This window comes from Ovis aries, chromosome 3 (assembly GCF_016772045.2).
Source record: "Ovis aries strain OAR_USU_Benz2616 breed Rambouillet chromosome 3, ARS-UI_Ramb_v3.0, whole genome shotgun sequence".
Classification (NCBI taxonomy): Eukaryota; Metazoa; Chordata; class Mammalia; order Artiodactyla; family Bovidae; genus Ovis; species Ovis aries.
The window spans coordinates 23,823,539-23,837,165 of record NC_056056.1 but is presented as its reverse complement, the minus strand read 5'-3'; the positions used below and the strand labels follow the sequence as shown (position 1 = coordinate 23,837,165).

Genomic DNA, 13,627 nt, shown 5'->3' with positions numbered 1-13,627 from the left:
CACGAATATGCAGAGATTTTGAAGGGCAGCGACAAGGAAATCAGTCTTGCTATGGCTTAGGATCTGCACGAGCATAATTTGTGCTGTTTTATTTAGTGATAGAGATAAAAAGCAGATAAAAAAGTCTTTTCCTAATTTTTTGTTCGATCTCTGTTACTACCACAACCTGATATAGGATCAGGGTTTATAATGTATATTGATACACTTCATGAATATTTTGGTATATTTCATTAGTTTTGTAGTTGCTAAGTCCAGATGTCATACACTTTATCTTTGTTGTGCATTTTATTGTCTTGCTATCTGGAAGTAATGTGAAATAAAGGCCTTACACTTACTCTCTCTACTGGTTCTGGTCGGTCTAAGTAACGCAGAACACAGAATGGAATTGATTGGGTTTCTCTCCTATTACCCCCCTTTTGATAGTCAAAAGTGAAGTGAAGTGAAGTCGCTCAATCGTGTCTGACTCTTTGCGACCCCATGGACTGATAGTCAAGGGCATGTAGTTTTGGGCCTCTCCAGTGTGAGAATGCTGCTGCTGCTGGTAAGTTGCTTCAGTCGTGTCCGACTCTGTGCGACTCCATAGATGGTAGCCCACCAGGCTCTCCCGTCTCTGGGATTCTCCAGGCAAGAACACTGGAGTGGATTGCCAGTTCCTTTTCCAGTGTATGAAAGTGAAAAGTGAAAGTGATGTCGCTCAATTGTGTCCGACTCTTCGTGACCCCATGGACTGCAGCCTACCAGGCTCCTCCGTCCATGGGATTTTCCAGGCAAGAGTACTGGAATTGGGGTGCCATCGCCTCCTCTGAGTATGAGAATAGTCCTCGTCAATTCTTACTTGACTTAGACTTTCGATCTTTCAGTGTCACCGCCCTTTCTTCCCTCGTGACTTTCCGGGTAGCAAGGAAAGGTAGTCTTCCTTTTTCTGAGTACCTTCAGTTGTCTTTTCTTCAAAATTAATCATTTTTTCAAGGGACAGGTGGGAGTGTTGGTGGTATAGAGGGGAATTTTCATATCATTAATGTCTCTACTCATCCTTCACCCCTTGTTTCGTTGGAATTAAGTACCTGAGTATCATCCTTTCTCAGTTACTTATAATTAGCTTTTCTGGGAATTTCTTCAGTGATTCTCCATTGGAGTCTGTGGCTTTCCATTAAACTTTAACTATTTAATGACTGGTTCTCCTTAGAAATAATAAAATCATCCTTAGTTCATGGTTAAATATTTATTTTCAAACGATTGCAATCTTTTGGGAGTTTGGTGAGAGAATAGTTGAACATCATAGAACTTGTTACAGTCATTGGCACTTGTTGTTTAGTCGCTAAGTCATGTCTGACTCTTTGTGACCCTGTGGACTGTATTCCCCCCAGGCTCCTCTGTCCATGGGATTTTCCAGGCAAGAATACTGGAGTGGGTTGCCATTCCCTTCTCCAGTGGATCTTTTATCACAGGGATTGAACCTGTGTCTCCTGCTTTGCAGATGGATTATTTACCACCAACCCCCAGGAAGCCTGTGGCATTTACTACTACCTTTTAAATCAGCTCCTCAGATTTTCTTGTCACTATTTATTGCACTGGCCAGGTGCCCACCCAGTGTGATGTCAGCAGAGTTCATTGCCATTGTTAGGCATTTGTAAATATAATCATTCATATGATCACTAATGTGATGTTACTATTTATCATATAGTAGATCCTGAAATGGCAACAAGTCACATATATCCTATATTTCACTACCCATGAAAAACCTTCTTGGTGGTGTTGATAATGCTGCTGCTTTTTATGGCGGATGAGTGCTTATTATATATGAAGTACTGTTCAAAAGGCTTTCTTTGTTCTAATTTGATCCTTTGCAAATTCAGATTCTTATTATCCCTATTTGACTAATGAGGAATCTTGAAGCACATGCAGATTGAGTAACTTGATCAAGATGACATGGCTCTGCAGGGTGGTGTCACAGTTCTAACAGAGATTAGACTTCTCAGAGCATGCTCTACCTTTTGGATTAGAATTCAAAAAAACATGGCTCTAGTCTCATCTTTGTTTTGGGCATTAATGAATGCTACAATATTTACTGAATAGATGAGGCATCTGGGTCCCAGGAATTTAGTGGTGAAGGAGAATTCAAGTTCTAGTGTGGTGGTTTTTTTCTTTTTTTCTCTTGTTTATCTTTGACACATTGCTTTCACCTGAGAATACTGTTAAGTTTCAAGATATCTTATTAGCCTCGTCTCTGTTTCATAAGCCACTTACTAATGAATAAATATAACTTAACATCTTTAAATCAGTGCCTGAAAGGTGGTGATTAGTCGCAATACACTGTCTGTTTAGCTTTTTGTTTCCAAAGCATAGAACGTGAATAAAAAACTTTTTGAAAGTTTATTCATGATAAAATTTCTTCGAAATAAAACATTTATATTTAGTGTGAGAAATACTTGACGAGAGAATAGTTGAACATAATAGAACTTGTTATAGTCATTCCTTTCCTGCTGACGGATAAATGTTACCTTCAGATGAAACCAGCAAAGTTTATTGTTTGGAATAAAACAATGAGCAGGGCTCTAATATAAAGAATACTGAAAGTAAGCAGAAGCAGTCATTATTTTGTAAAGAGGTAATTTAAGTGGCAACAAAGGTCCATCTACTCAAGGCTATGGTTTTCCAGTAGTCATATATGGATATGAGAGTTGGACTATAAAGAAAGCTGAGTGTAGAAGAATTGATGCTTTTGAATGTGGTGTCGGAGAAGACTCTTGATAGTCCCTGGACTACAAGGAGATCCAACCAGTCCATCCTAAAGGCGATCAGTCCTGGGTGTTCATTGGAAGGACTGATGTTGAAGCTGAAGCTCCAATACTTTGGCCACCTGATGCGAAGAGATGACTTATTTGAAAAGACCCTGATGCTGGTAAAGATTGAAGGCAGGAAGAGAAGGGGACAACAGAGGATGAGATGGTTGGATGGCATCACCGACTCAATGGACATGAGTTTGGCTGAACTCCAGGAGTTGGTGATGGACAGGGAGGCTTGGTGTGCTGCAGTCCATGGGATTGCAAAGAGTAGGACGTTACTGAGCTACTGAACTGAACAGAATTTAAGTTTACCATGTACTTCATTTTTTTTTAAAGTGGGAATGATGCATTTAAATTTACAGTCTTCCCTAGCAAAATGGAAACAATAGAAGAAAAAGATGAAATAAAGTCTATGTAAATATTGTTTTGTGTTTATAGAACTGAGGTTCAAATCAGTTTTGCACCTAACAAAGCTTTGTACAGCTTTCTGGAAGGAATAGCTGTGTTTTCTAGTTTTTTTTTTTTTTTTTTTTTAACCGTGTTTTTCACCTAATCCACTTAGTGATCAGTTTACAGGGCTAATATTTTTGTTGTAAACAGAATTAATAAAAAGTTTTCCTCTAAATTTTATTAAGCATTCCGTTTACTTTGTGAAAGAATAAGCTAAAAGTTGGGCATTTTAAAGATGCTAATGATAGAACTGATCAGTCATTTAGAATTGTAAAGAATGGTCAGGTTTAGGGAAATAAATATTCTGAAATCTTTTTCCCCCCATAAGTATAACATGACATGTTAGATTCTCTAGATTGTAGATGTATACAATCACCAGTATAGATTTTGCCCTTTCATGAGGATAATAATCTGTAACAAGAAAGTATTCTTATTCTCACTCTCAGATCACCGAATCCATGTAAATATACCTCCTCTATGTATCTGTAATCTTTTTTATTGCTCTATTCCAATTTTGAATTTTTGTGATGCTCATGAGATCACTCTAAAAAACAGTCTTTCTGGTGTCAGTTAATTCATTTGGCATATTATTTTATAGTCTGCTAAATATCAGACATCATTTTAGGCTTGAGGCTGTGGCAATAGACAAAACAAGGAAAAATGCTGCCTTTAAGGAATGTATATTCTGACTGAGGAAAAACCCTATGTCTTTCTTAAATGTTATCATTTGATTTACGATAAAGAACTTAATGGTGTTTTTATAGCAAGCATCTTAAACTCCTAAAATTTGTCCAAAAATAATTTGCTTTGTATAGGCATCCTAGAAGAAAATCAAAGCACAGAAAGGTTTCTGTTTTTGTGTAACTGTTGAGGATCAAACCTAAGATGAAGCCTTATTTGGTAGGAGTTAGTTTCCTGATCCTACTGGTGATGAGATTGGTTTTGTATCTCAGTTTAAATGTGTCCTTTAAATATGCATACAGAAGGTCCTGTTGGGGTGTCTGAATTAGAATAAGAGAAGGTTCGTGTTGCCCTCTGCTCGCGCACAGCCTGGCTGGTGCCTGTGTCTAACTTGGTGGCCATCTACTGGCCAGGGGTAGGCTTTGGATTCTGCCAGGTTGTGTTTAAATCCGTGGCTCTGTCATTTCTTGACTTTATGAGGAGAGGCAAGTAAACTTGGGCCTCAGGTTTCTCATTGTAGTATAAAGAGGATAATACCTCTGCACTAGGTAGGACCAAGTTACGTATTGCATATTAAACGCAGTTTATCGTGTCTGGTCCATAGTGAGAAATCAATAAATGTTAAAGGTTATGCTATTGCTGACCATCGCTAATATATTATTGTTAGTATTCTTACCATTGTATCAGTGGTGATCACATTTAGAAACATGTAGAAACATTTAGTTGTGCTGTGCCGTGAAAATGGAGCAAAAATGCTTCATCAGCCTAAGGTTCTTTAGGCCTGCTTTTTGGAGTGAGTCTCAGAGCAGAACCTGTCTTTACTGTGTGTTTTGATAAAAATAGGCACGTTTTCTTACCCATTTCAGTTTATTGAAGGTTGACAAAGTTTTACAATTTTCTAGTCTTTTTACCAAATTTTTCAGTCTTTTTACCAAACATTTGCCTAATAAATGTTACGTTGCTTAGAGCCCCACACCATTACTGATCATTTTTGTAGTAATCCTTATACGTAATATGTATTTTATAGAGAAAATGCAAATCTCAACTTATGATAAATTTTTCCCAGTCTTTTGGAAAACATTTTGTGTAGCTTATGTAACCATGTCTGCTTTAATTATAAAAGGCGGTAATAGTTTGCTGGATTAATTTTTTCCTTGTTTCTCAATTCATTGCTACAATTTATTCTTATCTTGGAAGAGTGAGCATTATTATCATTGTTGTATCCAAATGTTTTCTTTTCTACCTGTTCAGTGGTCTGTGATAAAGTATTAGCTACTGATGTGGAAGGAAATAAAATGGTTTTTTACTTGGTGCAAATGAAATACTGTGATTTTGGAATCTATTGTAATTAATCGTCTATACGACTCTGAAATTTAAAACCATGAAGTCACATGCCTTCAGAAATGTATCTTTGGTTTGCTAAGACATTGCATGCCAGCTAAAAAGTGGGTAAAATGCTCTTTTAAAAACAATATAATAAATTTCTTATGTATATCTAACAGGGAACTTTGACTTCAGAAAATTTGCAACAATAATAATAACTTCAACAGTCCTGTCTGACTCTTTGTGACCCATGGAATGTACAGTTTATGGAATTCTCCAGGCCAGAATACTAGAGTGGGTAGCCTATCCCTTCTCCAGGGGATCTTCCCAACCCAGAGATTGAACCTGAGTCTCCTGCACTGCAGGCAGACTCTTTACCATTTGAGCCACCAGGGAAGCCCATAGATGATGCTGTAGATAGATAAATCAACCCTGCTGATTTCCAGGTCTTCACAGCTTCTCTGTTCCTTGCAACCCCCCAGCAGTCTTCTGCTCCTATCTACATAAAGACTAATCTACCTACCTTTTCCCCAAATGCTTAGGGAAGTATTTTTTGTGTAAGACCTGTTCCATAGCTTAGAAAGATAAGAAACTGTAAAACATAACCTCATACTATACAAAAGTGCAGTCCTTTCTCTGAGGCTATGATAAATTTTAGGAAAGTACTACCATTGGTACTTAAATATGAGATAAGATGTTTTATTGAACTATAAAAACAAGGTGATTGAAATTCGTTTTTAGAGTTTTTGTCTTCATTCTTAGTTCAGGATGTTTGTGTTGTTTTCATAGATTTACGGAATATTAGAGCTAAAAGTTACTTTAGTGGTTTGAAGTGTTTCACTTTAGAAAGTCACGTGCCAAGTGCTGTACGGCTGGTTAAGAGACGGGTAGGCTTATGCTTTCCTTGTCTGTTCCTTCATAGCACTTTGCTCTGCTGTCTTACTTTACCATCATTACTTCATTCCTCCTTTTTAATTTATTCTTAATGCCATGCAGTCAGGACTTGTCTTTGCCTCTTACATTTTCCTTCTGTCATTTATTGGTGATATTTTTAACGTGCAGAATTATTTCTTCACTCTGATTATTAGCTGTGCCCTCTAAGCCTGGTCCCTGGTAGTTAAGCTGGTAAAGAATCTGCCTGCAATGGGGGAGACCTGGGTTCAGTCCCTGGGTTGGGAAGATCCCCTGGAGAAGGGAAAGGTTACTCACTCAGTATTCTGGCCTGGAGAATTTCATGGACTGTATAGTCCGCAGGGTTGCAAAGGGTCAGACATGACTGAGCGACTTTCACTTCACTTCTGGCTGTTAGGCTGTCCAATATGTAGCTATTTAAATTTTAAATAAAATTAATTAAAATTAAATAGTATTAAAAGTTTCTTGGTATCAGTGTCACATTTCAAGTGATTGATATGAATATATGTAGCTTAGCAGTTACTGTATTGGATAACCCAGTTAGAGAACAGTTCTGTGATCACAGAAAGTCAGGTTGTACACTTTTTGAGAGCAGGGGACCATTTATGTTAGCATTAAAAACATAAAATATGGAGTTTTGATAAAATTTTAGAATGTTTGAGTGAATGCACAGCCATACCACCTTTAGTTTTTTCTTGTTTTTTTTTGTTTGTTTGTTTTGAATTTTCCTTTTCTTTTTGAACCATTTTACTATCAAAGAGAAATCAGCAGTTTTGTTTTTTTTATTTGCCTATTGTATATGATATGTATCATACACTACTTAAGATACCATAAAAAGAAATCTTGGAGGTTTAAGGTTATAGGATTACTTTTGCATTATGTTCCTTGTGTTTCCAGTAATTGAGGTAATGTGTCTTTTAAATGTATGTGCTTTTTTTTCGAAATTTTAAGTTATGACGGTGATTCCTTGGTGATCGTTCCTTGGCACGAACATAAGCACCGAGATGAAGACTGGTGTGAGGAGCTGGAGTGCAGGTAAGAGTGAGCCAGTGGAAGAGCTCTTCATGTCCTTGTAGGATGGATGAATAGAAGGCCCAGTGTGGGTGGTTTGTGGTGGGTGGTAGTTTATTTGATGGTGGTCCCTGCTTGAGAGTTTTAGGGACGTTAACAGCTTGACTTTACTCAAGGTATGTTAAAAAATTTAATGAAAAAATATTGAATGGCTACCAAGGAGTTATTCTACAAGTGGTCCTTATGTAACAACTCTTCTCATTCTGAGGTATTCCTTTTCAGTCTTTGACATATACAGGTGTGTTTTTCATAGCTGTTATTGTGGTATATGTGCAGTTTTGTTCTTGATTCAGTTTTAATTTTCACTGTTATAAGACTTTACCGTGGAAAGCCTTAGAATATTGAGGCATCAGATTCTACCTAAGCGGGTGGATGATGAGGTTTGGGGCTGAAAGCCCGTACAGGGGGCATTTGAATCCCTTTATTGCCTTACTTCTCAAAGTCAGGTAAATGCTCATTGCTCATTTTTACATTTGATATGATTCATCTTATATTTGTACAGTGTTTTTAAAAGCTATGTGTGTGAACTGTCTGATAAACGATAAATAAAAGCCCTAAGCAGTAATGTGATCATTGCAAGTGAATTTGGGACTTTCTTCATGTTGGCACTAATGTTGGCAGTCCTCCTCCATTTTGTATCTTTCACTGTTGATATCTGAGTGCATAGCATATCTTAACTCCTAGTTAACCTTTTTCACTCTGATGAGTTTGATTATAATAGCAATCAGATGTCCTGTGTTTTTGCTGTTATGTGCTTTTAACTTTTTAAAAATTTTTTATTTAAAGTTCTGTGTAGTTGCAGATAGATTAAAAGTTTAAGATTTTCTGCAAATCTTGTTAGAAAAACAAAAACCATACTCCTTTGTTTCCCTTTTTTTGTATCCTGCTCTCCTGAAGCAACTACTTTGAATTCTTTTAAAGGATTGTGCTGTTATTTACTCCAGTCTCTGAGTAACAGAATTGTATAGCTACTTGTTGATGTTTTTAGTGCTGGCCGTTATCTGTGGACTTGCTTCAGTGGAAGATAGTGGTTTCGTTTCTTTTGCTGCATATGCTCCTTTCCTTTTTGAGCATTTACGTGACCCCTACTCCCCTTTAATCTTTTACCGTCTTTTCAGTGTAATTTCCGGAAAGAGTGGAGCTTGATGCATGGTATGTATCAGCCATATTTAACTAGAAATCCACAGTTGGCATGGGTAATGAGAGATTGAAGATGGAGATCAGTTGAAAAAGGTGGGAGGTTGATGCCAGTGGGTACAGTAGGAGGGAAGGTGTGTGGTCCTCACTTTAAGATGGTGATTTTTGAGGAGAGCCCTGTTTCAGTCATATGATGCTTCCCAGTTCTCCTTAGCCTGTGCCTTTTTATGATTCTGGGAAGGAGATAAGAAAGAATAAGGGCATTTTGTCTCAGACAACAGTAAGCTAAATTGAAAGCTAAACTTGCTGTGCTGGGACTCTTAAAACTGTAAAAATGAAAAGCTAGGAAAAGGCTGACAGAAGAGAAGATGCTTTTGAAGCTGATACAAATTTTCAGGACATTCCTTTTTTAATTCATCCATTTTATTGCCTCTCCCCTACCCCCTAACCATTTCTCCCACCTTGCACCTTCCACCTCTGGCGATTACCTCTGGCAGTTCTCTGTATCTACAAGTGAGGTTATGGGATACCTTGTGGCTTTTTCATTTACAGCTGCCCGTTGAACAACAAAGGGGTTAGTGGGGCCTGACACTCTGTGAAGTCAAAAGTTTGCCTATGATATATAATCCGTCTTCCTTCCATACCCGAGGTTCCCCATCTATGGATTCAGCCACCCATGGGTGGCGTAGTACTGTGGTATTTACTGTTGGAAAAAAACCTTGTACGTAAGTGGACCCACACAGTTCAGACTCATGCCGCTCAAGGGTCTGCTGTAATTCTGTCCTCTGCTCGATTCAGGAATACTGAAGGAAGAAAAACATGCCATTTCTGTATGCATGAAGTGTATCATCTAGCAGGAAAGATGCTGCTGCAATAAATTACTAATGTGATGAGTGTTATGAAAGTGAAGTACAAGGGCCATTGGGAGACCCAAACTTGGTGGAGGTCAAGGAGGGTTTTCCACAGGAAGTGATGTGAAATCTGAGATTTGAAGGATGAATAAGATTTAGCTCAGTGGACAGTGAGTTTGGCTTATGAGGGAAGGGAGTGTTTTAACAGAAGAAAGAACATTTGGGAGGCTCAAGGCGGGGGCCCCTTTAAGGACTGAAAATAAGACCTGTATTGTTGAAGTGTACAGGACAGAAGTGACTCTGGCACCAAGAGGAGGCTAGAATATTTTAAGGCAGATGACAGGCTATACAAATAGTCATGAGGATGATAAAATCATGTTGCTGTTTTAAAAAAGATAACTATTTCCTAGAGATAACGTGAATTCAGTTTTGACCTTGTTGCATTTGAAATACCTCAGAGCAAATAGAAGGACAATTTTGGTGCTTTCAAGTGAAGTCTGGATTAGGGGTGAAAATATGGTGGTGAATTTATATTGCAGAGTCTACCAGGAGACCTAGAGAGAATATGGTGAGAAGACAGGAGAGCTGGAGAATTTGGAAGAGGCAGTATTTAACAGTCGGCTCTGGGAGGAGAGTCTAGCAAAGATGACTGTGAAAAGGAGCAGCCAGAAAGATGGGACATGCATGATTTGACAGTATGGCATAATGGTATGGCATTCTGGAATGGAAGACAAGCATGTTTCTAGAAGGATAAAATGTTCAAATTCACAGTGCTAAGAGGGCAGTAAGTTAAGGACTGAAAAAAAAAAAAAAAATCAAAGGAACTCTAAAGTTCCTTGTGGGTGTTTTTCCCCTGAAATGGGAAGATTTCAGGAGATTGGGTGTGACTTTTATGTGTCAGAGATGAGGAGAAATCACAGGTCAGATGTTAACGACAGTTGTGAAACTAGTTAAATGACTGCCCAGTTGTAACTACAGTAGGTTGTCTAAGGCATGTGGATAGAACACCCAAATATTTGTGAGCTTTGGGTATGGTCAGATACTAGAACAGCTAATAATTCCAATGGAAAAAATACCTAAGTAAATAAAAGTTAAACATCCGCTCTATGCCAGACAATAGTCTCTGCATATTTTATTTATATTAATTTGAAAATTCTTGCATGGTGTTATTCCCCATTCTTGATATGAATAAAATGAATCTTAGACTAGTTTTAACTAATTTTTACAAGATTTCACAGCTTTCAGTAATAGAATTGCATTTCAGTGCTGACTCCAAAGCACATTCCCTTATATTAGTAATAATTATACCACTTGTTATTTACTGACTTACTTTAGGGACTTCCCTGGTGGCTCAGTGGTAAAGAATCTGCCTGCAATGCTGGAGACCTGGGTTTGATCCCTGGGTCAGAAAGATCCCCTGGAGAAGGGAATGGCAACTCACCCCAGACTTACTTTAGATGAATGAATATCCGTAATGGAACATGGTCTTTCCCCCTATTTATATCTGAAATATCTTAGTTTAAGTTGTTATTTTTTTCTTTTTTAGTTCTTAACCATTGAAGGGAATTGGCCAGCATCATCCTCGTAAAAATGCCTCATAATTCATGATCCCTGTGATGTTTTCCCTGTGTGCCTTCCTTTAATGTTGTTTCTTTTCCCCTCCTGTTGGCAGGTAGTATAGAGTAGTTCCTAATTTTGCAAATATCAGTGCATTACTATGTTGCTGATACCTACTAAAGTTATATTAGCAACATAAATAAGACATCTTTCTTCTTATTTTTATGAAGTTGGGAAGCAAGGCTTCTTGATTTACATTTGGCTGAGAATCACCTTTGGGTGTCTTTACTAAACGAGGTCTGGCTGGCCACCACAGTCATTGCAATTTAGTTGGCCTGTGGCAGGTACGCTGCCATGTGCATTTTAAAGCTACCCAGGGTGAGTCTGATTTTATTTAATACTTGATTGATTTGGGGCATAATTTTTTATTTACTGTCTATTCTGATTGTTGTGTTTTTTTTTTTAATGGGGAGAACTAATAGGAGATGACACCACCCTTATGGCAGAAAGTGAAGAGGAGCTAAAAGCCTCTTGATGAAAGTGAAAGAGGAGAGTGAAAAAGTTGGCTTAAAGCTCAACATTCAGAAAACAAAGATCATGGCCTCTGGTCCCATCATTTCATGGAAAATAGATGGGGAAGCAGTGGAAACAGTGTCAGACTTTATTTTGGGGGGCTCCAAAATCACTGCAGATGGTGACTGCAGCCGTGAAATTAAAAGACACTCACTCCTTGGAAGGAAAGTTATGACCAACTTAGATAGCATATTGAAAAGCAGAGACATTACTTTGCCAACAAAGGTCCACCTAGTGAAGGCTATGGTTTTTCTAGTGGTCATGTATGGATGTGAGAGTTAGACTGTGAAGAAAACTGAGCACCAAAGAATCAATGCTTTTGAACTGTGGTGTTGAAGACTCTTGAGAGTCCCGTGGACTGTAAGGAGATCCAGCCAGTCCATTCTAAAGGAGATCGGTCCTGGGTGTTCTTTGGAAGGAATGATGCTAAAGCTGAAGCTCCAATACTCTGGCCGTCTCATGCGAAGAGTTGACTCATTGGAAAAGACTCTGATGCTGGGAGGGATTGGGGGCAGGAGGAAAAGGGGACGACCGAGGATGAGATGGCAGCATGGCATCACTGACTCAATGGACATGAGTCTGAGTGAACTCCAGGAGTTGGTGATGGACAGGGAGGCCTGGCATGCTGCGATTCATGGGGTCACAAAGAGTTGGACATGACTGAGTGACAACTGAACTGAACTGAATAGGAAACTAAAGTGTCCTGCAAATTTCCCATTTATCTTGTGTGCCCATGCATATAGGAAAACACGCACAAACACACCCTCCCACAAGTGTGTCCATACATACGTACATACATACATCCTGCCAGTCTTAGTAACTGCCCTCTCCCTATCTGTCTCCCTCTTTTTCTTTCTCATAAGCTCATTTTCCCCAGTATTTCAGCTAGTTATTAATTGTTCTTTCTGTGCTCTGCAGAATGGTGGTTGAGCCGAGTCTTCCAGATGAAAGTGAGTTCCTGTACACCGCACAGCCCGAGCTGCTGAAATACCGGAGCTCCCGGCTGGCAGTGGAGGAGGTGATGGACTGGTACCGGAGCAGAGCGGAGGAAATAGAACATTATGCCCGGCAGGTAAGGCCGCAGTGCTCTGTCAGATGCTCAGCATTCAGTGTGTGTTCTGGCTGCAAATAGCAGAGCCAGAGATCATGTGCACAGTTTGCAAGGGGTGTAATGGGTATTTCTCAGTGTCTATTCCTTTATTCTTTGACTCAGAAGCTTTTGTGTGTTTTTTGTTTTTGATTCCTAAAGAGCAAACACATACAAGAAAAGTTGTTAAAAAATCTTTCTTTATAAAGTATAAGCTGCACAGTATGTACGCACTGTTACAGATTTTCCATGTAAGCTTAATAGACTTCATAGCATTTTAATTTAAAAGATTTTTTATCAACATTGAAATGCTTGATCAGTCCCCTGTCACGTTGCAGAAATGTAGTTGATGATGACTTTGCTTTTCAGGAACCCTGTTGAACTTTTGTTTCTAATGCTTCTTTGAAATCCAAGACATAATTTCTCTGTTTCCCACGAAGCTGAGATGTGTCCCAGCTTCATCAGAGAGGGGTGTGGAAGACAGAGATGAGGGTTGTACTGAAGCTTGTGAGTTTGTGAAGGTTGTTCAGTCGTGTCTGACTTGTCGTGACCCCGTGGACTGTGGCCTACCAAGCTCCTCTATCCATGGAATTCTCCAGGCCAGAATACTGGAGTGGGTAGCCATTCCCTTCTCCAGAGGAATCTTCCCGGCGCAGGGATCAAACCCAGGTCTCCTGCAATGCTGGTGGATTCTTTAACTACTGAGCCACTAGGGAAGTACCGAAGCTTAGGAGATCTAAAAGAGAATCTCTTCCACTAATAGACCTGGTCACTCTGGATCTGCTTGCTGCCTACCTTTCCAGTACCTTGGTTTTTTTAGGGACTTAGATCTTACTAGAGTCAGTGATAACAAAGAAAATCATCCAGGAGAGACCATTAAAAATTCCGCTAATTGAATTCTCTGCAAATGGAAGCAAAAGTTGTCTTCATCCTGGCGGATAGAAGTTGACAGTTCAGAGTAAAGAATGGCAGGATGCCCCTTGAAATCTCATCCAGGATCTGGCCAGTGGGTGTCTTTTTCATTCTACTTGTAGTCTTGGCTTTGGACTTCCTGTCCTAAGATCAGGTTTTCATTTGAAGGACCATTCCAGAAGGTCTGAAGAGCAGTTGCACTGTAGGAAGGAAGAAACCCTTTCATTTAAACTTCTAGTCAGTGTATCTGGCATGGCCCTGTGTCTCCATTTGATAGCCTTCTTGAA

General features: G+C 39.0%; 1 protein-coding gene across 1 annotated transcript in view; it reads left to right on the top strand.

Moving 5' to 3' along the window:
* Window positions 1–13,627, top strand: part of NBAS (NBAS subunit of NRZ tethering complex) — a 336,032-nt gene that overhangs the window by 120,968 nt on the left and 201,437 nt on the right. Inside the window, exons 22-23 of the mRNA XM_027966530.2 lie at window positions 7,104–7,187; window positions 12,260–12,413. Coding sequence (XP_027822331.1) covers window positions 7,104–7,187; window positions 12,260–12,413 — 238 coding nt within the window. The remainder of the gene's footprint in view (window positions 1–7,103; window positions 7,188–12,259; window positions 12,414–13,627) is intronic.